Raw genomic sequence first — 25,727 nt, 5'->3', positions numbered from 1 at the left:
CTTTTAGTATTAATAAGTACTCTTCAGTTAAATACTTAAGGAATATGTTTAACTATGCAGAAGGGTTCTAACTGCATGCGGTTTGTTTAAGGTAAAATGAGGTGCATGTGAAGAGCACATCAGTCCAAAAGTACACAAAAGTATTCTAATTATTCTCGTTAGATAATTCTATAATTATTAGAATTGGTATGTGTGTCCTGCATTTGATTTCTCCCCTAATGTCTACTTAAGACAGTTAAGACAAGTGTGGGTTTACTCAGCTGATTTATTTTTATATTACCATTTTCTATTGAATTACTAAAAAAAAAAGCTGGTTTTGTCACTGTCCCTTTAAGAAATTGCAATAGGTCTCAGCTGATTGGCTGCATCTCACTGAAACAGCAGTTTGGGGTTAATCATTCCTTATAACATCAGAGTGAATGGGATAACCAAAGTGACTAAACAGGCAGATATACTTTATATAACTGGGTTGGTTTTGTGACATTCATTTAAAACTTCCATATTTCCATATATGGATTGTATTTGGTGTGTTATGAAACTCTTTACATACAAGTCATTATTGGCGTGTTGGTTTTTTTGCAGTTATGTTACATGCCCAAAAATATTTTATTTTATCTTACATAATAAATGTTGGCCTCCGCCATTAACCCATCCGTGTAGCTAGTGAGAAAAAACAAACGTGCTCTGAACAATAAGCAGAGAGGTCCTTGCTCAAGGGCCCAACAGTGGCAATCTGCTGAGATAACACAGCCTTGAAGAGACCTTTCACAACAGCAAAAAAAAAAAAAAAAAAAAAAAAAAAAAAAAAGTCAACCATGGCCTTTTGTTTTTTCTTTTTTTTGGTATCACTTTACTTGGATGGTGCATTAAAGATCCCATGGAAATAAATAAAACGTCTCATAATTTTATGCCAGCTTTATTTTAACAGGGACACACAGAATATCAAAGAAAAACTGAGAAAATTACATGAAATGAGAAATAAAAAATGAACTTGAATTTCACTGAAGGAAATAAGTATTTGACCCCCTAGCAAAACATCATTTAATACTTGGTGGCAAAACCCTTGTCGGCAAGCACAGCAGTCAGACGTTTCTTGTAGTTTTGTAGGTTTGCACACTCTTCAGGAGTAATTTTGGCCCACTCCTCTCTGCAGATCATCTCCAAATCCTTAAGGTTTTTAGGCGTGCATTTGGAAACGCTGAAGCTTCAGCTCTCTCTATAGATTTTCTATGAGATTGAGGTCAGGAGACTAGCTAGGCCATTCCATGACCTTGATATGCTTCTTATGGAGCCACTCCTTTGTTTCCTTGGCTGTATGTTTTGGGTCGTTGTCGTGCTGGAAGGCCCACCCACGACCCATTTTCAGTGCCCTGGCAGAGGCAAGGAGGTTGTCACCCAGGATTTTGCGATACATGGCCCTGTTCATCTTCCTGTCGATGCGGTGAAGTTGTCCTGTGCCCTTAAAAAAAATAACACCCCCAAAACATAATACTTCCACCACCATGCTTGACGGTGGGGATGGTGTTCTTAGGGTCATATTCTGTATTTTACTTCCTCCGAACACGTTGAGTTGAGTTGAGGCCAAAGAGCTCAATTTTGGTCTCATCTGACCACAGCATCTTCTCCCAGTCTCTCTCGGAGTCATTAATATGTTCATTGGTGAACTTAAGGCGGGCCTGGACATGAGCCTTCTTGAGCAGAGGAACCTTCACTGCACTGCAGGATTTTAAACCATTATGTCTCAGTGTATTACCAATGTTTTTTTGGAGACTGTGGTCCCAGCTGCCTTGAGATCATTAACCAGCTCCTCCCGTGTAGTTCTTGGCTGATTTTTAACCTTTCTCATGATCAGTGAGACTCCACGAGGTGATATCTTGCAGGGAGCTCCAGGCCTAGGTCGATTGATAGTAATGTTGTACTTCTTCCACTTCCAAATAATTGCAATAACAGTTGTCACCTTCTCATCCAGCTTCTTACTTATGGCTTTGTAGCCCATTCCAGCCTTGTGTAGGTCAACAATTGTGTCCCTGACATCTTTAGACAGCTCTTTAGTATTACCCATGGTGGAGATGTTGGAGTATCACTGAGTCTCTTGGCAGGTGGCCTTTTACACAGGTGACAATTTGGGACAGGTGTCTCTCATGCAGGTAGCGACTTCACTGAGATTGGGGTGTGTCAGTGGTCTGTGGGAGCCAACATTAGTCATGTTTTTTAGGGGATCAAATACTTAGTTCCCTCAATGAAATGCAAATTATTTTTTATTTAAATATTACTTCATTTTCTATATTTTCTTTTTGATATTCCATCTCTCACTGTTAAATGAAGCTACCATAAAATCATAGACTGTTTAAGTATTTGTCAGAGTATAAACTTTTAAAATCAGTGGGGGATCAAATGCTTATTTCTTCCACTGTAGATGCTCACCTGACATTCAACTAAAATTCAACTGAATATCTATTAAATGCAACTGAACTCTAAGTTGGATGTAAATGGTTATCTATTTAATGCAACACTACAACTAATCCTAACCTTAATCTTGAATCAACCCTAAATCCAAACCCTCACCTTAACCTTAACCTTGAATCTACTCTTAAACTGAACCCTAACCTCAACCTTTCCCCTTAAATCCACTCTAAATCTGAACCCCAATCTTCACCTTACCCTTGAATCAACCAAACCCCAAAAGAGTATGGTTAAGGGTACTTACATTAAGCTTAGAGTTCAGTTGAATTTAATAAGCATTCAGTTGAATGTTTGAATCTCTGAGGGATCTACAATGGACCCCTCATGTAAAGTGTTCCCTTTCTGCTAAATAATAATTGCTATAAAGAATAAAGGAGCTGCTACACCAGACAGGGAACCAGTGTGCAAAGTTCTGTAGCGCAGAATCGATACAGTAATTTCACTTTTTGTAATCAAGTCCACATCAGATTGATTTTTTCACTCTACAATGACCCCTAATGTCATACTATCTCTTAAACAAGGCAATTTAGCCCAACTTAGATTAATGCACGACCTGAAAAAGCTGCCCACATATTTCACTCTACTCATAACCTGGCAAAAAAAAAAAAAAAAAAAGTGAAAGAGAGATACTGTTCAAACTATTTAAACCACTGGGCAGAACACAGAGACTTTTATTTGCAAATGGGATGGAGACAGAGATACTAATTGCAGCTGACATTGAATCTGTCTTTATTCCTGCTGTTTCATGTAGGAGAGGGAGAGGTTCAGTCAATGGACATGACACTTGTTCTCCTCAGACTACAGAAAAAGCTTCGTTGTCTTGCCTGTGGAGTCGGACAGACGCAACGGTAATAAAGAATGAGCACAGAAGAGTTGAAAGGGAGAGAGAAAGAGAGGTCTCCACAGTGCTCCAGCAGTGCTCCGGCAGCGCTTCCGCCTGCGAGAGCAGCCGAGCACGCCCTCGGACGGCTCCAGAAGCGTGGAAATGGAGCGCTTGATTCTCCATTTCATACTTGCGGCCGTACAATCAATTCTTTTTAGCCCGCCGACTGTCTTTAGATTTACTTCTCTGGCGGAGTGAAATGAAGAAAGCTTTCATTAATCTTGCAGATGCCTCCCATTAATGACAAGGCTCTCTCATGAACAATGTAACAGCAATTAAAAAGGCCATTCATCTGCATTACAGCTATTAAAGATGCATGTCATTAAAAGCGGGAAAAGAGTTTGATTCATTCGCCCACTCGCCCAAATCCTACCCCCCCACCCCTCCTCCAAACCCTCACCCTCACCCCCTCATACTTTCTTAAATTCACCCTCTCCAAACCCGGGACACTGCCAAAAAAAAAAAAGAGAAAAAAATCTAAATATAAAATAAAAAAAAAATAAAACGGAGCAATTACAGACTGGCAATGCACTTTGTCATCAAATTAGCTTGGAGTTTTCCAGTAAATGGTGCAACACCTTTCGTGCACCTCTCCAGGCTTTTATTATTCATCAAAGAAATGTGCGAGTCAGGACCTTCTAAATGACTTTACCTTCTTGCGGAGTGGTGAGGCCGATGGAGCGCATGCTCTCTCCGCAGCCGGCCTGAGTGCACGCCGTTAGGGTAATACTGTAGCTGCTAAAAGGAGCCAGGCCACTTAGCGTTCCTGCAAGGAGAGAGAGAGAGAGAGAGAGAGAGAGAGAGAGAGAGAGAATGAATGAGTGAGAGAGGCGGAGAGCAGCAAATATCACTCTTTTCACTTCCATATTTCAAAAATGCAGTCCCGCTGCCTGTGATGCTATGGGACTTAATGCAATGACTTTTCAAACACAGCATAATTTAACCATCACTTCTGATAATAGCCCCAGATTTAAACGCGCTTTATTAGTCATCACAGAAGGGGTATGCCAGGCTTTTCTGTTCAGACGCTAATGATGGTTTTTAATGGACAGTGTAGGCCGCGGTGTTTAAAAGCAGCCTGATTTGAAAAGCTCTTCTCCAGGCACCTCCTTAACCCTGTTTTAATCAGTGCAATCTGGGTGAGCAAATTAACTTTTTTTTTCTTAAAGAATTGGACAAGATAAAATGAAGATATACGCAAACTGTATAAATAAATATAGGCGAATGAATAAATTAACAGAACAAAAAAGGTACAAAGAGATGTCAAAGCTTATGTATTCAACAGAAGTCAAAAATGACTTACAGATCTGAGAAAGATGGTCATAGTCAGAAATTTCTCATTTGAAAATTCTAAGATCATTTGGTCAGATGACTGTATGCAGGTCACACAGGTTTTATTGGGAGGAGTAGCCACACTGGCAAGGTCTGGTAGAAAATCCCTCAGCTAAGAGATAATTGGTATAACAAGTCAGAAAGAACTCAAGAACCACCAAGGCACAGGTCTGCCATGAGTTAGAACCTGCTGGACCACCAGTGCTGTCACTGTCCACACCCGGGTTGTTGTTGGGGCCCTTGAGCAGAGAGCCTTTACCCTCTCTGCTCCCCGGGTACCACAGCAATGGATGCCCACCGAGTCCAAATTCCATCTGTGTCCAACAGTAATGGTGAAAATGGTTGACTCAGGGTCAGATGGGACAAAGATAAAGTAGTTTGACCACAATGACTAGAAGTATGTTTGAAAAAGTGGTAGTAGCATCATATTGTGGGGCTGTTTGGCTGTGAGTGGAACTGGTAAACTGCACAAAGTGGATGGAATAAGGCTTGGAGTACCCGACCTCAAACATTTAGAAAATATGGGCACTAGGCTTAAAGGTCGGGTCTGTGCCAGTAAATCTAAATAGATAGATAGATAGATAAATAAATAAATAAATAATAATAAAAAAAATCTACCAATTCTGTCAAGACGAGTGGTCAAATATGCATCATTCTGCCAGAAGCTTGTTGATGGCAGTCAAATGTTTAATTAATTATTGTTATTTTCCTATTAAATGTGTTTGTTGTGCACCCACTCAACCCAGAAAAAGAACAGCTCAAAGAAGGTACTGAAAGCTCAACTTTGACATGTCTAAGTCCATGTCTATGTCCATGATGAGTGTATGTATTCCTCTGACCATAACTGTTTAAACAATTAAGACCATTAGTATTTGGACAGACACTAATGTATTTTTGACTCACCACAATGGAACTTTAAGGTGAAAGCCTACACGTTAATCATATTGTTCTAAAATCTCTAATTTATTGAGGTGATGTACACAACAAAGATGGATGCCAAGATGTCAAGATATCAAAAAATGTATTATTACTTTAAAACACAAGGTATAGTGGCTATAAGACTACTACAACTTTATTCTTGGGTTTCTGAAACCTGTGCTTAGCATTTTAGCATAATTTTATACATTCACCTGCGATACTGGTTCTAAACACTGAATAGTGATGATACATTTTTGGAAGGTAGTGTCAAATGGCTTATGAGATAAATGGCACTGGATCGACATAAGGGTGCTTATTAGTTCTATAACAGATGCCCTGAAACTAATCTGACTGTCCAAGTGCATCAAAATGTTTCAGAGAAATGTTATATAGTAATCTTATAAGTTCCATTACTGAGGAATGAGCTGTTATAATTTAAATAATAACTGAACCAGAGACTTGCAATTGGCTATTAGGAAATCAATATGATCAACATGATTATTAGTAATGATATAGTTGGATATAATATGAATCTAGAAGATTTTATTCCATATAACATACAGTTTCCAGTACTAATAGACGGCCAGAGAGACAAACAAACAGCTGGATGGACAGACAGTGCTTAGTGAAATCTGTCATCGCTTAGGGAACTGATTAAAAGGAGCCTAACCTCTTGCACTCATTTCTTGTCTCTGCTGCGACACCCTCATATAAATAGCGCAGCATTAATATGGCAGAGCCATAAATTAAAACAAAGGACTTCTGAAAGCATGGCTTTTAATGAATTTTTACTCTTTAAAATAAGGATTTATTTATGAATTTATCATCCAAAATAAAGAGAGAGTCCTTTTAATGGTGGATGTGCGTGCGTGCGAATGTGAGAGTGAGTGGCTCTTTGGCTAGCTTCCATGCTAATCTGCACTACACGTGCCAGGCTAATCTCAGTGCAGGACAGACCGCTGTCAGAGTCAGAAAGTAAACACTACGGTGCGGTCGTAACTGGGCAGGTGTCTCCAGTTTTTTTTTTTTTGTTGTTTTTTTTCCCCTCCCCTCGTCCGACATCTTTTAATTCAATTAAGAGGCTGACCCAAGCCATTCTCATTACCCACTCATTTGCTTTCTGGGTTTTTATCTGCCTGTGTAATTCTGCGTTTGGTGTCACGGCTATCATAAATTAACAAGGCTTAGCCTCGTGCTGTTTGAAGTGTGCCAAGAAAAGGATAAAAAAATAAAACAGGATCTTCCCATTTTGCCTGGAGACAGAGTGTAGATTGGCTATCTCTAAGTGGCATCTCTGCTCGGAGATTACACATTCATCTGATGTTACAAAGCATTTTCACAAAGTAAGGAGGCAAGGCCCCACTCCTTTTTCACACTGATCACTCTCTACAAATCATCAGCTTCTGTCCTGAAAGAGACACTGGTAACTTTGGAACGAAAAGAAGATAAAACATGATGACCTTCAATTATACGACACACAAGGCAGAAGAGCTCAAAATCCTGGGTGGGAGGGAAATAATAAAATATTGTCACAGTCATGCAAAAAACAACAACAACAACAGTATTGTTGACATTTGAGCAGTTGTTTCTTAAAATTGCATCAGAATGTCATGATTAATGGACCAATAGAAATGCTCCAAAATTACTTCATCAGCTACCACCAGTGTATAGTATTATTACCACGCTTGATTCAGAATTACCTTGGCCCTCTTACTATAACACATACCTTGTAGTCCATCTGTTTATCTGCATACTTAGCCTACTTTCACCTTGTTTATCAATGTTCAGGACTCCACAGGACCATCGCTCAGTTACATTTACATTTAAGGCATTTAGCAGATGCTCTTATCCCAAGCGACTTACAAAAGTGCTTCGCTATTTACCCAGGAAAAACCTCAGCTAGTTTGAATAGACTAAAAATTCAAAGATACCTCTAAGTTTAGACACTACTAAACACAAGTCAATAAGGAGACCACTCTACTTTTCATCCAAGTACTCTCAGAAGAGGTGGGTCTTCAGTGTGCGTCTGAAGACAGCAAGCGACTGCCGTTTGGACACCCAGGGGAAGTTCGTTCCACCACTTTGGTGCCAGGACAGAAAAAAAGTCATTCATCTTCCGTGGGTTTTGAGGGATGGCGGGTCAAGCCGAGCCGTACTTGAAGCTCAGCTTTTGACCATTGCCATCAAGTACGGAGAGACTGGTCCTTTTTTGGCTTTGTAGGCCAGCGTCAAGGTTTTGAATCTGATGCAGTTACACTGCTGGACTGAGAATAGTCCACCACAGCGTCCTGTTGACAGTGTCCTGCGACCACTGTGTAGTTAATCATCTAGTCGTGTGCAGCAACGGATGAGCTACTGTCTCTGACTTCACATCTGCAAGGTAAATTAATTAGGGAGGTGAGAGTGGACAGTGAGTGGACACAGTGTTTAAACACTCCAGAAGCATTGCTGCGTCTGATCCACTCAAACCAGCGCAACACACACAAACATGCCACCATCATGTCAGGTTTACTGCAGTGCTGAGAATGACCCACCACCCAAATCTAGGTATCTAGATCTTAGCCATCACACAATGCCAAAACACTGGGAGGGTGAAAGCTAGGATGTACCTTCTTCTGAGTGAAATAAAAAACCTGAACATCTTGTTGAACTGCTGCCAACACGGTGTCACTGGACAGCTCATCACACATGAAGGGGAACACTAACAACCAATTCTGTTACATCAGCGTATAGATGCATGCAACACTGAGTGATTGAGGAGAGGAAGGGCTTTTCTACCCACCCAGAAAGAGGGAGGCCAATTATGCCTCTTTTGACTTCCAGCATCAGTACTTAGTAACACCCCCTTTGGCAAGTATTACAGCCTGTAAATGCTTTTTGTAGCAGCTAAGCATCTCCCAGTTCTTTGTATGGGGAATTGCCACCCATTCTTCTTTGCATGCACTGCTCTTGAGGAGGTCCACAGATTTTAAAACCTTTGCCATTGCTCTTGAGGTGGTCCGTTGTGGATTTTGAGGAGTGCTTAGTATCGTTATCCTGCTGTAGAAGCTATCCTTATTTAATCTTCAGATTTCTTGGTATTTCATTGAATCCATTTTCTCTACCAGTGAACTGTTCCCTGTGCCACTAACAACAACACAAGCTCAAATCATGATCGATTTACCCTTGTTGCAGTCCAGTTCTATTTGACATCTTTGATCCCTTTTTCCATGTTTCCAAAATGCATCTGGTTTGTGCAAAAGTTCCTTTAAATTTTGTTTATTTCCTGAATTCTGGATACAGGATGGGGTTTTGCTGATGACTCTTGCATGAAGGTCATATTTGTGCGGGTGTTGCTGCACAGAAGAACAGTGCACCACCACACCAGAGTCTACTAAATCTCCCTGAGTGTCTTTTGCAGTCAAACAGAAGATTTGATTAGCTCTTTTCAAGCAATTCTTTGAGTTATCTATGAAAGTTTTCTGGGTCTTCCAGACCTCGGGACTTGATCTCCGCTGTCCCTGCTAACTGATGAAACGTAAAGCCTTCTCCTGCTTTGTGGACATCAATTATTTTCATTGTGAAAGTGTAAGGCAGCTGCTTAGAGGAACATATTGCTGCTACTTGTTAGTATAAAGCTTGAGGTATATTTGTAAAGCTTTCACCTGGCCCTTCCTTTTGCATGATAGAGTGTATATGTGTTTTATTAGTTATCTGATCAGCTGAGTATGAAGCCATTGTAAAATAACTAAATAATGTGCTGCACCCTGTGTATTGTGAAAAAAGTCTACTGCCCACCATTTAATTCAGTACAGGAATATTAACAAGAATATTAATAAGTACATTTTTCTTCTCGTAGGCAATCAAGTGAGTTCAGGGCTAAAATTGCTTTTTCAGGAATAATAAGCGTGTAGTGTTAAAAGGGCTAGCCAGAGGTAGCGGTTGTTTAAAAAAGATGGGCGAGTCTGTGCTCCAGACGCCCGTTGCGGCCCTTACCCGCCAGCCGCTGCGTGTTGGGGAAGGTGGCGCTGATCGGAGGGGACGAGGGACGGTCCCGGCTGTACGCCTTCACCACGTACCGCTCAATTACACCCCTGACCCCCGGCGGCTCCGCCCAGCTCACCTCCACGCTGGAGCCATTTACACTGGCAACTCTGGAGGGAGGCAGCACACTTTGTGGAACTGCAAAAGGGATAATAGGGGAAGGAGGGAGTGAGGGAAGGAGAGAGAGAGAACGAGAGAGAGAGAGAATGGGTGAGAAAGAGAGAGTGCACAAGAATCCAGATGGGAGGAAAAAAGAAAGAGCCGTGTGTGTGAGAGAGAGAGAGAGGGAGAGAGGGAGGGAGGGAGAGGGAGCGAAAGAGAGCGTGTCAGGCCAAAGAAAAGCAGCGCACATATTCTTCACTTTTAATAGACACAGTAAATCATATCCAACCATTAGCATAAATACAATTTATTAGAGTTGTAACTTTTTCAGCGCTGATTTAATATGACTGTACATCCACTGTTCATTCTGGGCTATATTTCAAAACCATCCGGCAATGGCCTTTTCACTACACGACTCACCTTTTACAAAGAAGTACAATAAACAGTCAAACGCATGCAGAACAAGCAGCATGCACACCGCATTTAACACACTGTAGACAGTTGTTTGTTTCTTGCATGTAAATTATGAAGTGGGATGGAATTGATTATTATTTGAACACTAAAGTTAATTGATAAACACTTTGTTAAAAAATCTTTATATTTCAATTAGAGAAAACACACTGGTAAAAGATTTCTATTCAGCCAGACATGTTAGTTTGTCTCCTAGTAACAAATTCCACGAAGAAGCCTTGGTGCCTTTCCATGAAGGGGGCCACTACCACACCACTACCTACTCTTCCAGAGATCAGATCTTCTCATATACACATAAACATCTATTTATGTACCTCTACACCCATACATACACACATGCATGTATACAAATCTTTCCCTAAAGATAAAGTAGTGCTGGCTCTCACCAAAAAACTGGTATACTCAGAGATGTATAGTAAGGAAGTAGGAACTACTTCACTTCTGTACTTGAGTACTAAAATTATGTATCTGTATCTGCTGGAGTATTATTTTTTTCTCCTATTTTCCCTTTTACTTCACTGCATATTTTGGATGAGTTTAATACTTTTACACCGGTGCTGCATCATTACTTCAAATCCATACAAATCATTTCAAACGTACATTATCACCTCCAGAGCACTAGATGGCACTGTCACAGAGTTTGATGAAGCCTTCTCAACATTGAGCAGATAAAGCGATCGAGCCGTGAGCACGCATGCTGCTGTTCTTCCTCTCACTCCGCTGCTGCAGTGAGGACACTTACGCTAGAGCTTTGTTATGTTTATTCTGAGATGTAAGAACCACCAGAAGAAACACCATCTTCACCACCTTCAAAAACATGTGTGTGTCCTAATGGCCTGAGATCTTTTGGCTGTAGTTTTGTTTACAGAGAGTGAAGCTCAGGGTTTTAAGATGCTTTCCTCACTTGCTTTTACATATTTAGCACTTGTAGCACACTGTAAGTGGCAGGTTGAGTCAGTTCTGTTTAGCCTTTCTTGTGGGGGGAGTTTGTTTAGAGAGTTAATTGAAGACTTATGTACATGTCCTCTGTCTTCTACATTCCTGCCCTTGTACTACAGCCAAAGGAATTGTGACGGTCCTTAAGTCTAAGAATTTGAAATAATATAAACAATGATATTCAGACTTTTGACTGCTTCATGACAATACTTGTACTTTTACGTTCAGTACTTAAGCAGTACATTTTAGAATAAACTACTTGCAATACTTAAGTACCAAAAATGTTGAATACTTTAGTGCTTCCACTTAAGTATGGAGCTTAAAGAACACTTCTACTTCTACTCAAGTAACATTTTTAAACAAGCACTTGTACTTTTACTCAAGTCTTGGTCTCTAGTCCTTTGTACATGTCTGGGATCAGACATAAACAGACAGATCACACAGAGACAAACACTAAAACATGTGCCTAACATGTCGAAGGGCTGCAGTTTACACACTGTAACAAAGAAAGTGTTCTCAAATTTTACATAATATAAAATATACTTTGGTGTGCTTTCAATAAGAGTGTGGAATAAGGACATATGTAGTTAGCTCTCAATATAATATAGAAAGTATGACCAGTAGGGCTGCTCAATACTAAAATAAAGTGACACTGCAATACTTTTTTCCCTACAATATACATACCAGATGTCACCAGATATCAATGATTTAAGGCATCATGAAAATAATAATGCACTCCATGTAAAATAAATAATACTGGGCAGGGAAACTCTGCCTCTGGTAGTTAGGTCATGGAAAATGAGAACTATGATAATTTTTTATTCATTTTGTGTCAAGCATCCAAAAAGCTGTAGCATGATGTATGTGCAGTGTAACTATGTGCATGCCCACATTGCGATGCCTGTAAGGAGGTTGAGTCAGTGTTTTATGGAAATTTGGGTGAATTTACCTAACTAAAACTCCTAATTTAGATTTTCAAGCAATTTCGTTTACGTTTTCGTTTAAGAGATAGTGGAACCCAACCTTAAAAAATTAAAACTATTGAACTATAACAGTAAATCTGAAAGATTTTTAAAATAGGATTCATTTGTACTAACATTTCTCAATTTAAATGAGCAAATTCTCAGTGCCACAAGCCAGTTTTTCCTTCATTTGTTTTTAGAATATGCCTAATGTTGTCATTCACTTATAACTAAATGCTTAAAACTCAAAATAAAAAATGTAGCTATTTTATCTCATTACTGAAACTTTCAATCATTCAAGCAATGTTAGTATTACTTAGTTCATTAAGACTAGCTTACATTACTAGCTTACTTACTTTTCTATTTTAAAACCACACAACAGACAGCCAGTGACAGTTAAAGAAAAGCAGTTAGTTAATTCTGATCCCTATAACTCAACCTCTGACTCCCTATGACTGCACTTTCCATAAATGCCTTTGGATGTAATGGTGTTCATAAAGAAAATCTTCTGGCATAGAGTAAAACAGCCAGCTGTTCCTTTTCATTAAAGCATTAGCTTTGCTTATTACGACTCAACTAACAATACCCAAGATATGGAAAAATTGTCCAAATTTAAGACTCTCAATCCAAAAACGCAAAATGTCTAATTGGCTGAATGTGCGGAAATGTGCCTCTTTAGTTCTTCAAGCCTTTCAACCCCCTTTCCCACAGTCTCTCTCTCTCTATCTTTATTCCTCTCTCCCTCTCATTCATCTTCCTCTCTACAGAAGCCCTTCATTTTTAAAGAGGTAGCATTTGTGATGTGCGCTCTTACCCTGAGCTACATGATAAGCTATCACCAAGCACCATCTCATCTCCCTGACTGTTACATATATTGCGCAGATAAGAAGGAAATGGGCTGCCCTGAAAACTATGGCACAAACAAATATCGGTACAGAGCCTTGCCCTGTGAGACAGCTAGAAAGAGACAGAGAGAGAGACAGAGAGAGACTGAGAGTGAGAAAGAGACTGTCTGTGTGTGCTTACCTGTCTCTCGACTGCGTCCTCGCTGCCATGGTCCGGCTGTCCACCCTCCTTCTCCAGATGCCATCACTCTGTACAGATACTCTGTTCACAAAAAAGCACCTTTCAAATCAGCCATGATAAAACAGAGATACAAAACCAAATGATATTTTAGCATAAAAATAAAAATTTGCAAGTTTTACTTAATCAATATGCAAATAGGGCCGCAGCTAATAATTAAAGCTAGTAAGCAAATGCTATAATTCTAACCTGACACTCACAAGCTTTGACATTTTTAGTTTAGGACGTTTTATATAATCTTCACATATTCCCTTATCAGCATCATCTATGGATTGGTACACTGAAAACATCTTCCTCAACATCAGCAAAACCAAAGAGCTAATTGCTGACTTGGGGGTGGTGGGGGGGGGGGGTACCTGCCACAACAGCTCTTCTGCACCATGGTCATGGTCTCTACTGTACATAAGCTGTGTACTGCTGCTATACTCATACTGCATTGTACATATGTGATGCTGTTTACAACACCAGACTTGCTCTACCTTAGCATACTAATCTCCGCAACTGTAAGGGAAGCCCAAGATCAAAAATTACCAATTTTGCATAATGTTAATTTTGGCATAGACTTTTAATAAAAATTTCACTGTTGCCACAACTGGCTGAACTCCTCAAGAATGGTAGATGCTGAGGCCCTGAGTGGAGCAACTGTCTAAGTGTTGACATCACTGGGAGACTGCAGCTTCATAGCCATTCATGGTTAGGAGTTCAATAGAGCATAAACAGCCTCACTTTCTGGGTAGGTACAATCCTCCTTCTTCCTCAATCACTCAATGTGATGCTAGCTAACACTGACGTAATCAAACTGGCAGTTAGTTAGCATGTTCAGTTGTCTAAAAAGGTTACATTAGTGGGGGTTTATAAAGAATGAGTTGGCTAGCGGTTGTCTAGCACATGCTAGCCTTCCCCCTCCCAGGCCTGATGGTCTCATGTGATGGAAGTCCTAACTAGAGGTTAGGGAAAGAGCAATGAGGTGCTGGAAACAAAATTTGCATTTTCACCTGTAGCAAAGATATGCAATCACTGTATAGCTGATATTGGCTCAAATGCTCTCAAGATTCTCAAATACTTACTTTTGCTCTTTTGTTGTACTGCTATTAAAGTGACGGTAAATGATGGTACAATAAAAATAAGCTAAACACTAGAGGTGTAAAAATGCATTGCTGCATTGTGATGCATTGCTTAGAAGATTTAACTGTATGGATTATAGAGTTTCAGAATATATCTTTGTAATGTTTAACATTAAAATTAAATTAAATATATTTATATATATTTTTTTAAGTAATTCAGCTAAATTATATACAATAGAACACAATGTAAGTACTTCATTAATCCCAAAGGAAATTGCAGACCGTGTCCCTGATTCAGTTTAATTATTAATAACATAACTAATTAGAATTGTGCTGAATTATGAGATTATATTATATACACTGAACCATTTCAATTTTTTTACAATATGGAATATGGAAAATAATGCCATTCAAAAACAATTTTACACAGCTTGATTCAAACCCAAGCACATCTTAGGAAAACCTATAGCTCCATATACAGTAGCAATCCAAACATATAGGTCATCTATCTTTCTCCTGACCACAAGTGCATCCAGTGCATCGTGGAACCCTTAGGAACAAGCTGAGTTTGGGGCCGGGGAGAGAAGTGATACAGCTGAGCTGCTACATTTGCACCGAAGCTGCCTTTTAGCTTCATCTCCGTCAGACACTGGAGCCCAGAGAGATGCGCTGGCTATATTTGGCCCCCGGGCGTCAGCCGAGCTTGCCTTTCTCAACACTTTCAGCAGAGTGCTGATGAAGGGGACAGTGCAGACTGCTTTAGCCGTGACCTCTCCACTTCCCCCGATGTCAGGGTTGCGTCCACTGCCGGGCTGGACATGCACTGTTTTGTTTGGCCCTTACGAGAACAAAAAAGCCCAGCAGAAAGAAGGCAGGGGAAAAAAACAGGCCAAATGATCGCCTGAGACATCGCCCGAGAGGAGGCCCAAAGCAAAAGGCCAAGATATCTTGGGGTCAACAAGGCTTGGCTGAAGTGCTGGTGGGGAAGAGTGTGTGTGTGTGTGTGTTTATATGGTGTTTTTTGTTTTTGTTTCTTTTTTTTTACCAGTGAAGGGCTGCAGAGTCAGGTCCACAGCGCTGCTCTCCCTGCCCACGTACACCAGGATGGAGTCGTTTCCCCGGCAGTTAACGCTGGTGTCAGCTGACAGGCATCCATCCAGATTGACTCTGACAGCGCCACGGGATGCTGTGGCCAAGTTTACGACAGGCCCACGCGCCGCCAATCGAACGCCCCTGATGCAGCCGCCAAAACCTTGGGTGGGAAGGGGGGGATGGGGGAGATAGAGAGATAGACATAGAGAGATAGAGAGAGTTAGACGCATTCTGTACTGCCTTATTTATCTAAAACAAGGAGCACTGTCAGAGGCATCCAGACAAAGAATGTAGAAGTAGGTCAGACTTTTTATACTTATATTCAAGTATACACTTAGTTTAAATAAGGAGTGTCTGAATGTGTGGCTTGTGTTTACGTATGCTAATGTTAAACTAATGCTGTCTGCTCCACAAGCATACATTTTCAGTTTAAAAAGATGTTCAGTCCAATTCCATTCAACACAGATAGATTTAGATAACCACATAGGTAGACCTCAACTATGAGAGACAAAATGAGAAAAGAAATTCTGAAAATCACATTGTCTGATTTTTAAAGAATTTATTTGCAAATAATGGTGGAAAAGAAGTATTTGGTCAATAACAAAAGTTCATCTCAATACTTTGTTATATATCCTTTGTTGGTAATGACAGAGGTCGTCTGTTTTCTGTAAGTCTTCACAAGGTTGGCACACACCGTTGCTGGTATGTTGGCCCATTCCTCCATGCAGATCTCCTCTAGAGCAGTGAGGTTTTGGGGCTGCCGGCGGCCAACAAGGACTTTCAACTCCCTTCTAAGGTTTTCTATAGGGTTGAAATCTGGAGACTGGCTAGGCCACTACAGGACCTTGAAATGCTTCTTACGAAGCCACTCCTTTGTTGCCCTGGCAGTGTGCTTGGGGTCACTGTCATGCTGAAAGACCCAGCCACCTTCCATCTTCAATGCCCTTGCTGATGGAAGGAGGTTTGCACTCAAAATCTCACAATACATGGCCCCATTCATTCTTTCATGTACACGGACCAGTCGTCCTAGTCCCTTTGCAGAGAAACAGCCCCAAAGCATGATGTTGCCACCCCCATGCTTCACAGTTGATGGTATGGTGTTCTTTGGATGCAACTCAGCATTCACTCTCCTCCAAACACAACGAGTTGTGTTTGTACCAAACAGTTCTACTTTGGTTTCATCTGACCATAAGATATTCTCCCAATACTCTTCCGGAACATCCAAATGCTCTCTAGCAAACTTCAGACGCACCCGGATATGTACTGGCTTAAGCAGGGGAACACGTCTGGCACTGCAAGATCTGAGTCCCTGGTGGCGTAGTGTGTTACTGACGGTAGCCTTTGTAACATTGGTCCCAGCTTTCTGCAGGTCATTCACTAGGTCCCCCCGTGTGGTTCTGGGATTTTTGCTCACCGTTCTTGTGATCATTTTGAACCCACAGGCTGAGATCTTGCGTGGAGCCCCTGATTGATGGAGATTAGCAGTGGTCTTGTAGGTCTTCCATTTTCTGATTATTGCTCCCACAATAATTTCTTCACACCAAGCTGCTTGCCCATTGCAGATTCAGTCTTCCAGCCTGGTGCAGGTCTACAATTTTGTTTCTGGTGTCCTTCGACAGCTCTTTGGTCTTCGCCATAGTGGAGTTTGGAGTGTGACTGTTTGAGGTTGTGGGCAGGTGTCTTTTATACTGTTAACGAGTTCAAACAGGTGCCATTAATACAGGTAATGAGTGGAGGACAGAGAAGCCTCTTAAAGAAGAAGTTACAGGTCTATGACAGCCAGAAGTCTTGCTTGTTTGTAGGTGACCAAATACTTATTTTCCACCATTATTTGCAAATAAATTCTTTAAAAATCAGACAATGTGATTTTTCTGAATGTTTTTTCCTCATGTTGTCTCTCATAGTTGAGGTCTACCTATGATGTCAATTACAGGCCTCTCTCATTTTTTTTAAGTGGGAGAACTTGCACAATTGGTGACTGACTAAATACTTTTTTCCCCACATATATATGTACATATATATTTCATATTCATGATTTTAACCCTTGATGTCTTGCTGTACATATTTTCATAAAATCAAAGTTTTCGACGGAACACCTACAGCATAAGCCACTGTGTGTGTTTGTCCATGTAACACGTGTCTCTTACCATGCAGCAGGCTGTGTCGGAACAAAGCTGGGTGCTGAAAACCAGCTGGGACTCCTCCCAGGTAAAGAGGAGAGCTGATGGTCAGTGGGCCTCCTCTCTGGCTCCTCTGCTGCTCCAGGGCCTCGTTTAAACCGGCTCCAGCCAGGGATCCCCGCTTCATCATGGTGGCGCTGTTCCAGCCACCGTCACAGTAGGACAGGCCCACCCACACGGCCAGCTCTGCATGCTGCTCTCCCCAACGTAGCACCCAAGAGAGAATACCACCCTGCAGCTCTGCCTGGACACACACACACACGTGTGCACATGCACATATTTGTGATTCTACAGCTAGAATACTTTATTTGAAAGATGTATGGCTTTTTATGGGCCCTCATAAGGGAACCTGTTATATTAGTTAGCCCACTAAGTTCGTAGAGCTGCAAATATATAGGTTAATTTACATGTGTGGCCATATGAAGCGGGCTTGACTGTGTTACAAATAGTCAATTATGTTTTTATGCTGTTTCCACAGCCGATAAGATTTCATTACTTAATTCAACACTGTGCAAGTTGTGATGGACACTATTACCATCTACACTGACAGTCACCAAGAACCGCTCAGTTTTTTGCAACTGCTTTAGATGCGCAAGGGACTGATTTCTTCTTTTCTGGTAGACAATCATTAGAAAATAATTAAAAATGGTTATCATGGACAACAAAGTCACCACTTTTGGGAAATGTGTGGAGAAGAAATCCTCCCATGTTGTCAGTTTTTTGTTTATATCTGTTTTCATTAAAAAACAACTTCAGCAATAATTTTAATGGAACTATTTCTGTTCTCACTTAATGGTATTTTGTTTCAGTATACAAACAAAACTTACCAAAATGTAATCCTCCCCGTTGCTGTCATAAGCAAACAGAAGAAGAGCATTAAGCTGATCTGTTTTGAACTCAAATGATATTTCAAAATTTTCTCCACCCTGAAAGACCTCTGGTTCCATTTTGAGGTAACCTAAAAAACAGGAAATTTAATGTAAATGTACAGCAGCAACTAAAAGTTTGGAAAACCTTGCTTAAATGTATTTTTGTAACTAACCAAGAAAATAAAGTCAAAGTAAATTTCTTTAATATTTTAGGCAGGAGTAGTTTTTCATTTCCATCTTTTATAGCTACAAAATAATGGGTCAAAAACTAAATATTTGTGGACCCTGCATAGTGCTTAGTAGCATCCTCTATGGCAAATATCAGACCATGCAAACATTTGTTACAGCCAGTGAAGAGTGTTTCAATTCTTGTTCTGGGTAATTTGTGCACCTCACAAAAAGAAGTTTTTGGAGATTCTTGGTAGGTCTTGCATGCACTATCCACAGATCGTCAATGATCCTCATCTTAGGGGAAAACCTTCAAAGTGAACCTCCTGAGGTAGTTCAGTGTGGATTCTGAAGTATGTTTAGGATCTGCTGTAACAATCTTCTGCTGTAGAGGCCATCCTCTTCTCATCATCAGCTTTTGTACAGTGTGATGTATGCTTCCAGAATTTGCTGGTATTTAACTGAATCTATTGTTTCCTCTACTAGTAAAATGTTCCTTGTGCCACTGGCTGCGAAAAAGTCCAAAACACGAACAATACGCCACCAGGAAGAAGTGGAGAAGTGTCCTTTTCATCAAATTCTGCATTATCTACATTATCTTGTTCATGTGTCGCTGCACAGTAGAATAGTGCACCACCACCACCTTTGAGCAAATAAAAACCCTATGAGCAGTTTGTTTAGAAAGTTATCCAAGGCAACATTCGACTAGAACATCTGAGGTTGATCACAGAATCGAAAGATTGTTAAGAGTTTCATTACCAAACTGGTTACCTGCAATATCCTTTCTTTGAAGGCAGGTACAATAAACAAACAAGACTGCACAGCCCTGCATTATATACCGGGTCAGCAAAGGTTAACATAACTGCAAATGAAGTTTGCAAAAAGCATATTCCTAGCTGGAAACTAGACAGACTCGGAATTACCATGTCCCAGGAAGTAGGCCCCATGCTCAGTATCCTCAGGACAGCCTTCCCAGCCCCCATATGTCTCGTGTTCCTCCAGGGCTGAGTCCCAGTCTAATGGCTCCCACATAGCCACAGGGCTGTTAGCCCTCTGGACCAGCACTTCCCTCACACAACCTGCAAAACCCTGTCGCACCAGTTTGGCTGGACCTACACATACATACATACACACATATATAGCCAGTTATGTATAAAAGCATACAAATTCAGTAAGAATGCCAGCCAAGAGCAGCTGTGTGGATCTGAACTGAGACATTACCAGTGTCTTGTCGGTGAACAGTGAAATTCTCTGGAAGTCCTCCAAAAAAAACACCTGTGTTTTGCCCAATAATAGTACTTCCACTGGTTGCTGATGCAGAACCTATTTAGAAGAATAAAGGAAGAGAGAACGAGTTAAAGGAATATTCTAGTAACTCTAGTGAGCATCTGCTCAATCCTTTGGATTCTATTATAATTGAGTTCAGTCAACAACCACTTCGAGTTGTCACACTTCACATTACTTCAGTTTTAGCGTCACTACATTGGCTTCTTTACGGAATCTAATAGAACTGTTGAATTCACTGTGCTGGTTGAGAGTTAATTTTTCATCTGTGTGTTTAAGAGCCCAATGAGGAGATGAACTTATGAATGGCAAAGGACTTTGGTTTTAATTTTGCTATCTACACCGATGAGCCAAAACATTATGATATTATGACATCATCTGAGATGATGAATATAGTTGATTATGCAGTAGCAACGGTGCATATCACAGTCTCATCAGTTCTTGTAGTTCGGCATGCTAAATTCAGGTGAAATGAAAAGGCATGAAGACCTCTCTGAATCTGACGAGAGTCAAATTGTTATGGGAAGGGGTGCTCAAATCCATGATCTGACAACAGGGTCGTTGATGCGCACGGCCAACAAAGGCTATACCAATCAGGGTCACACTGACAGAAAGGCTCATTTTACTTGATGGTTACATGGAGAATGTGTTGAAATACACAGCACATCACATCCTCCTGTGTCCTGGGCTGTGTTTTGGCTAATATGATTTACTTACTTACTTATCTGGTACTAAATGCAAGGAAATGGAAAGTGGAAACAACTGTCTATGGAAATCGAACATAAGCTACAGCTACAACTGGAGTGTTCCTATAAATGAATTAGTACTGGCGGGGTTGGATAATGAAAGCTGACAATGTTATCAGTACAAATCCTGTCCATTTTGATTTTGTAGATCACTTCTAATCACATAATCACCGGAGGTGTTCTTCAAGGAAGTGTTAATAATGATTATTGTGTTGGAGTGAAGAAACATAAATAACATTGGCAGTTTGGAAATAAAGTTAGTGGTTGTGTTTTTGGCAGGATTGAAAATTGTAGCATGGATTTTGGGTGAAGCACACATTCTGCCTTATATGAAATAGACGAAGCAAAGCATGCATGGATGTATATGCTTCTTTCCCCCAGTAAATGAGGCTGGTTATAATCCAAGACTGAAAAAGGCTCTGCAATTTGCAATAAATGCCAAATATTCAATGGCTTCTGGTAGCCCAGAGCAGATAAGGTCATAACCTTAATAGAGTCACAGGCAGAAAGAGCGAGGCGCACACACACACATTCTCTCTCTCACTCTCTCTCTTTCACGAGTGTGTGCTCAGTGCGATGGTTTGGAAAGCGCCGCTCTTTTCTGCCAGTCTTAATTGAAATGCAAGTTCAGGAGAGGGAGCAGCTCCTGTAGTCTAATTATTCTAATCACACAATGAATGGCAAAGATTAACCTTGATAATTCCTCTGCTTGGAAATCTGCAGAAGCCAGGCTTTAGAGGCATTGATGAGGAGGAGTGTAAAGAGCTGGCCTATGAATATGATAGGTGTGAGTGTGTGTGTGTGTGTGTGTGTGTGTGTGTGTGTGTGCACGCCATTACCAGTGTATTGATCGTCCACAATGATTGTTCCCACGGCCTGCTTCCTGGTAGTGATCAGGCGGTGCCACTGGTTGTCGTTATACCTCCTCCCTCCATCGTTTTGTGGACTGAGGGCCACAGCCGAGGCCTAACATCAAACACTTGGGGTTAATCACAGACCAATCGCCCCGCCGCTGCAAACACTGCTACGTTACAGGACCTAAGCTTTCTGGAGCTTTGTCTATTAGAGTAAATCTTCCCCAAAGCCAGTGGAACACAGTTTGCATTGCAGCCCCACTGATATTAACATTTTGTGTACAGATACAAAAACAATATGCAGACAACTGATTATATTGGCTACATTGACTACATGTTACATGCTCAGTTAAGCAGCCTTCAATAGTTTTGGTCAAACAGTGCTTCACTGAGTAATAAGATTGGCACGTGTGAATTGCGAGATTGTTTTAAAAAACATGATAGAATACTGTAAATATCGTAGCAATGGGGTTTCACAAAATTCTTAGCAGCTTTGGTGGTCAAGACATGGTCAAGAAATGTCAATTGTGTTGAGGTGACATGCCATTTGTTTTTGTCTTTAGATGCATCTGTAGCCTGTTTTGGGTTATTATCCATCTGTGCTGTGAATCGCTATCCTACAAGTTTTCCAGCATTTGAAAACTGAATCTGAGCAAGACAGTGTATCTCAATATCCATGCCATGACAGTGCCTCCACCATGTTTGACAGATTATGTGGTGTGCTTTGGATTATTTTGGTATTATTTTGGTATTTCTGAGCATTTCTTTTTTTAAGGAGAAAAACTTGTTAAAAACGGCCACTTCTAACATATCTAATATGTCTGATGAGTTTGCAGTTGAGTCTAATGATGGCCCTCTTCACTTGCATCAGCACCTCTCTGGACCACATATTGAGAGTTCCCATTAACAGCTTGCTTTTAAGCTGTAATTGAAAAAAACACCTGAAAATAGGCCAAACCACCTCACATCATGATCTTGATCTTCATTTCAAATCCTCTGAGAAGGTAAACACGCAAAAAGACAAAAAAAGTGTCACTGTCCAAACACTTATGACACTGACCGTGTATACCTTAATATGTATCTTACTTTTATCAAGTAATACATACTGTTTGGGCCTCACATATACCCCATCCCTGCTCTGAAAGCTAAGGGTATGAGAAACTTTGTCACCATCTACAACACCTTCACCTCCTGTGAACTTCTCAAAGAATTCCACTGACACAGGAGTTTCGTCTTTGGTGGACATCGACGTCCCTGTTTTCTTCCCAGCAACGTCTCCCTCCCAGAGGTACGCAGTGGATTCTGCCTGGAGATTGGACCCTCCACACAGGCTGTAAATTAGAGGCTCTGGCATCGTCTGCATTAAGATGGGGGTTATTATCTCGCTAAAATATGACATCACTCCGGCTGGCACATTTTAGCGGCCCCGGCGTAGCGCTCCGCAGTGAACACAGCGAGACACAAAGTATCGTGTCTCTGCCTGGTGATGAAGATTTAATGATCAAATCGATATATGTATGGATGCCAGGAGCTGCGATATGTTTACTGCAGAAAGAAGACGGCTTTAGGTATCAGCCTGGGGAGACGCAACACGCTGTCTTTATACCCCCTACTCTCTCAATGGAAGCCTTCAAAAGGGCTTTCTGACTATCAGAGATCAATTCTGTCACACTGCCAAGAACCTCTTCCAAGTGGAACTCGTTTCTCAGGTCACAGTTACTGTTTCCAAGCTTAACGTTGGACGCATCGGGTGGAGATGTTCCAAGGAGAGGACATGAGCGTCCTCTGGATTGTTGCTGAGGGAAATTGCAAGGTTTCCTTTGAGAAGAAGAACCAGGAGACAAATACCATGAACTTTAAATGGTTACTTTTTACAGTGCTCCTGAGTATTGTACTTGGATATTATTTTGGATGATTTGCATTTATAGTCATTTAGTCATTTACAATAAATGAAATATATGTGTGTATATATAATTTTTTTCAAATTATAATCAGTCTAGCTGTTGTACATTTACAAACATCTTTATTAACCCCTTTTACCTTGAACATACGCCAACACGCATCAGTAGGTTCATAGGTCCTTGCATGGAACATTGTGGAACTCCATAAAACATGCTAAACGACATGGTTTCCAAATAATTCATGATAGCTTATGCATTAAGATGAACAACTAACTAAAAACTGTGGATCAAGAGGTTTAGGCACCAAATATTTATTTCAGTGTAACTTAAACCTGCCTACAGCTATGCAAATGTATAGTACAAGGACTAGCACAGTTAATCAGTCATTGCTTTAATCTCCTGCACTTGTATGCGTATACTGAAATACTTGAGATTATTTACTTTTTTCATTCACCAAAGCACATTTTTTGCATGTTATTTGAGTGAAATTTGAATAAAATACTGAACGATTGCACTTTAGCATAGTTTCTCTGTATCTATTACACCTCTTGTATTTATTCTCTCATTTACTCAGCACTAGTGGATATTTTCATATTTTTCACTTGTATGAGGTACTTCACTCTGTTACTCTTACTTTAAAAAATTCATCTTAGGATTCATATAGGCTTTGGCGAATGCTTAGTAACAGAGTAAGTGGCGTCAGTGTAGAACCCAGCATGCTCTTGGTTAATAGCCCTTGAATTTGTTTAAGACAAAATGCATGCCTTCAATGGTGTTAATTCTGCTAATCATGCCCCTGGGCCTTGGAGAAGCTTTCTACACTTTGTGTGTGCTTTGGGCCTTCGAATATCAGCGAGTACCCCAATAAGGAGATTGTGGAAAGGGGGGAGGGGGGCAAAACTGGCATCATTTGCAACAGCTTTTTACAGGAACTAAATATTCTTTCATGAGACAGCGTTTTATAAACTGCTCATTAATTTCATCATTAGAAAGAGTGTGTGGGGAAGCATACCAGTTTCCTGTGTCACGCCCAATTAGCGTCCCATGGTGCTAATCCCATTAGAATTGTTGAATTCGTTAATGGGGGAACTAATGGGCACGCTATCAGGGGACATTAATTGGGCATGACACCACTTTTAGTTATAATTATCAAACTACCCCCGACAAAATATGTTTATGAGTGCAAAAACTGGCGAGTATTGTCGGCGATGGATATTGGTGGGGAGAGATCGGCGGTGGTCCTGTGGACACTAATGCGCAAATCATCTTTCATGATGGCTTTCATCATCAGAGCGACAGACTCGAGCCAGCGAGGTGGCATTGCGCTGCGACATAATTAGCATGCTACTGCCGTAGCCTTACCCGTGACTGCGGGTAACAAGTTAATTGGCCTCCAATTCAAACATTGCTTTAGTCTGAAAGTTCTCCATGGAAAAAAGGCAGTAGACAGAGTTTCATGGGATCAAAAACTAATTATTTCCCCTCTTAAAAAAACAATATTGGTTTTGGGTTTCACAAGGGAATCAAAAAATAACCATGCTAAGCTTTCTTCCTCTATATTGACCCATTAAACAGTAGAATCTGAACCAGTTACATTCAGAGATAAAGATTTATTATTGCAAGAACAAGAAGGCTGGGCTAGTATGTGAAAAATAAAATAAAATAATGATGAGTCGGACAGAAATCTAAAGCAATCTTGAAGAAATTTCTAAATTACCACTGAACACTTAACCAAGGTGCACTAGCAGTTTAACCAGGGGTATCTGGATGAGCTTTGGTTTTTGACAGGCATAAACAATTGTGTCCTACCTGAGGGTCAAAGAGAAAGTAGGGTCGGCCACCACGCATCTGCAGTGCCACGTATTCTTCCTGCTCTCCAGGGGACAGAGCACACAGGATAAGCCCGTCTTCTGCACGTGTACGAAAGCTCAGCTGAAGACCTGCACAAAGATACAACAGATGAACAAAACGATGAGTCAGCCATTCTTTGGTGCATCACCAGCACTGAGGTTCTTCTTTTTTTATTTTTCTTCCACCATTTTTCTCACCAATTCAGTTGTCATTTCAAACTTTCACACACTACCTAAGACTTTTACATCCCATGATGCAACTAGTGTTGGGAGAGTGAGTATCTTTTTGATTGCTGCTAATGCAACATCACTGTACAGCTCAATGCAAACTGCCAACTCTGTTATAGAAGCCCACACTGGCTAGCATCTTGCTGAGTGATGGGGGAACAGATAGGGCCATCCTACTTACCATCAATGGAGCACAATTGGCTGTGGCCTCAAAGTTGGTCTAACCAGCGACCTCCTGAAGAAAAGGCCCATTTCCACCCAGCTGCTAGCTGGCAGAACAATGTTTATAAAATATTTGTCCTTAGTGCAGACAGTGTT

The 25,727-nt window shown here is 40.8% G+C and overlaps 1 protein-coding gene across 1 annotated transcript in view; it reads right to left on the bottom strand.

The window, feature by feature from the left end:
- The window catches only part of ush2a (Usher syndrome 2A (autosomal recessive, mild)), a 303,135-nt gene that overhangs the window by 177,654 nt on the left and 99,754 nt on the right, over positions 1-25,727 (bottom strand). The window contains exons 21-30 of the mRNA XM_072689926.1: positions 25,141-25,271; positions 21,416-21,542; positions 19,768-19,869; positions 19,470-19,658; positions 18,337-18,467; positions 17,477-17,753; positions 15,283-15,489; positions 13,117-13,197; positions 9,572-9,757; positions 3,999-4,112 (exon numbers count right to left, since the gene is read on the bottom strand). Coding sequence (XP_072546027.1) covers positions 3,999-4,112; positions 9,572-9,757; positions 13,117-13,197; positions 15,283-15,489; positions 17,477-17,753; positions 18,337-18,467; positions 19,470-19,658; positions 19,768-19,869; positions 21,416-21,542; positions 25,141-25,271 — 1,545 coding nt within the window. The remainder of the gene's footprint in view (positions 1-3,998; positions 4,113-9,571; positions 9,758-13,116; positions 13,198-15,282; positions 15,490-17,476; positions 17,754-18,336; positions 18,468-19,469; positions 19,659-19,767; positions 19,870-21,415; positions 21,543-25,140; positions 25,272-25,727) is intronic.

The sequence above is a fragment of the Salminus brasiliensis genome, chromosome 10 (assembly GCF_030463535.1).
Source record: "Salminus brasiliensis chromosome 10, fSalBra1.hap2, whole genome shotgun sequence".
Taxonomy (NCBI): Eukaryota; Metazoa; Chordata; class Actinopteri; order Characiformes; family Bryconidae; genus Salminus; species Salminus brasiliensis.
This window is presented reverse-complemented; position numbering and strand designations above follow the sequence as displayed.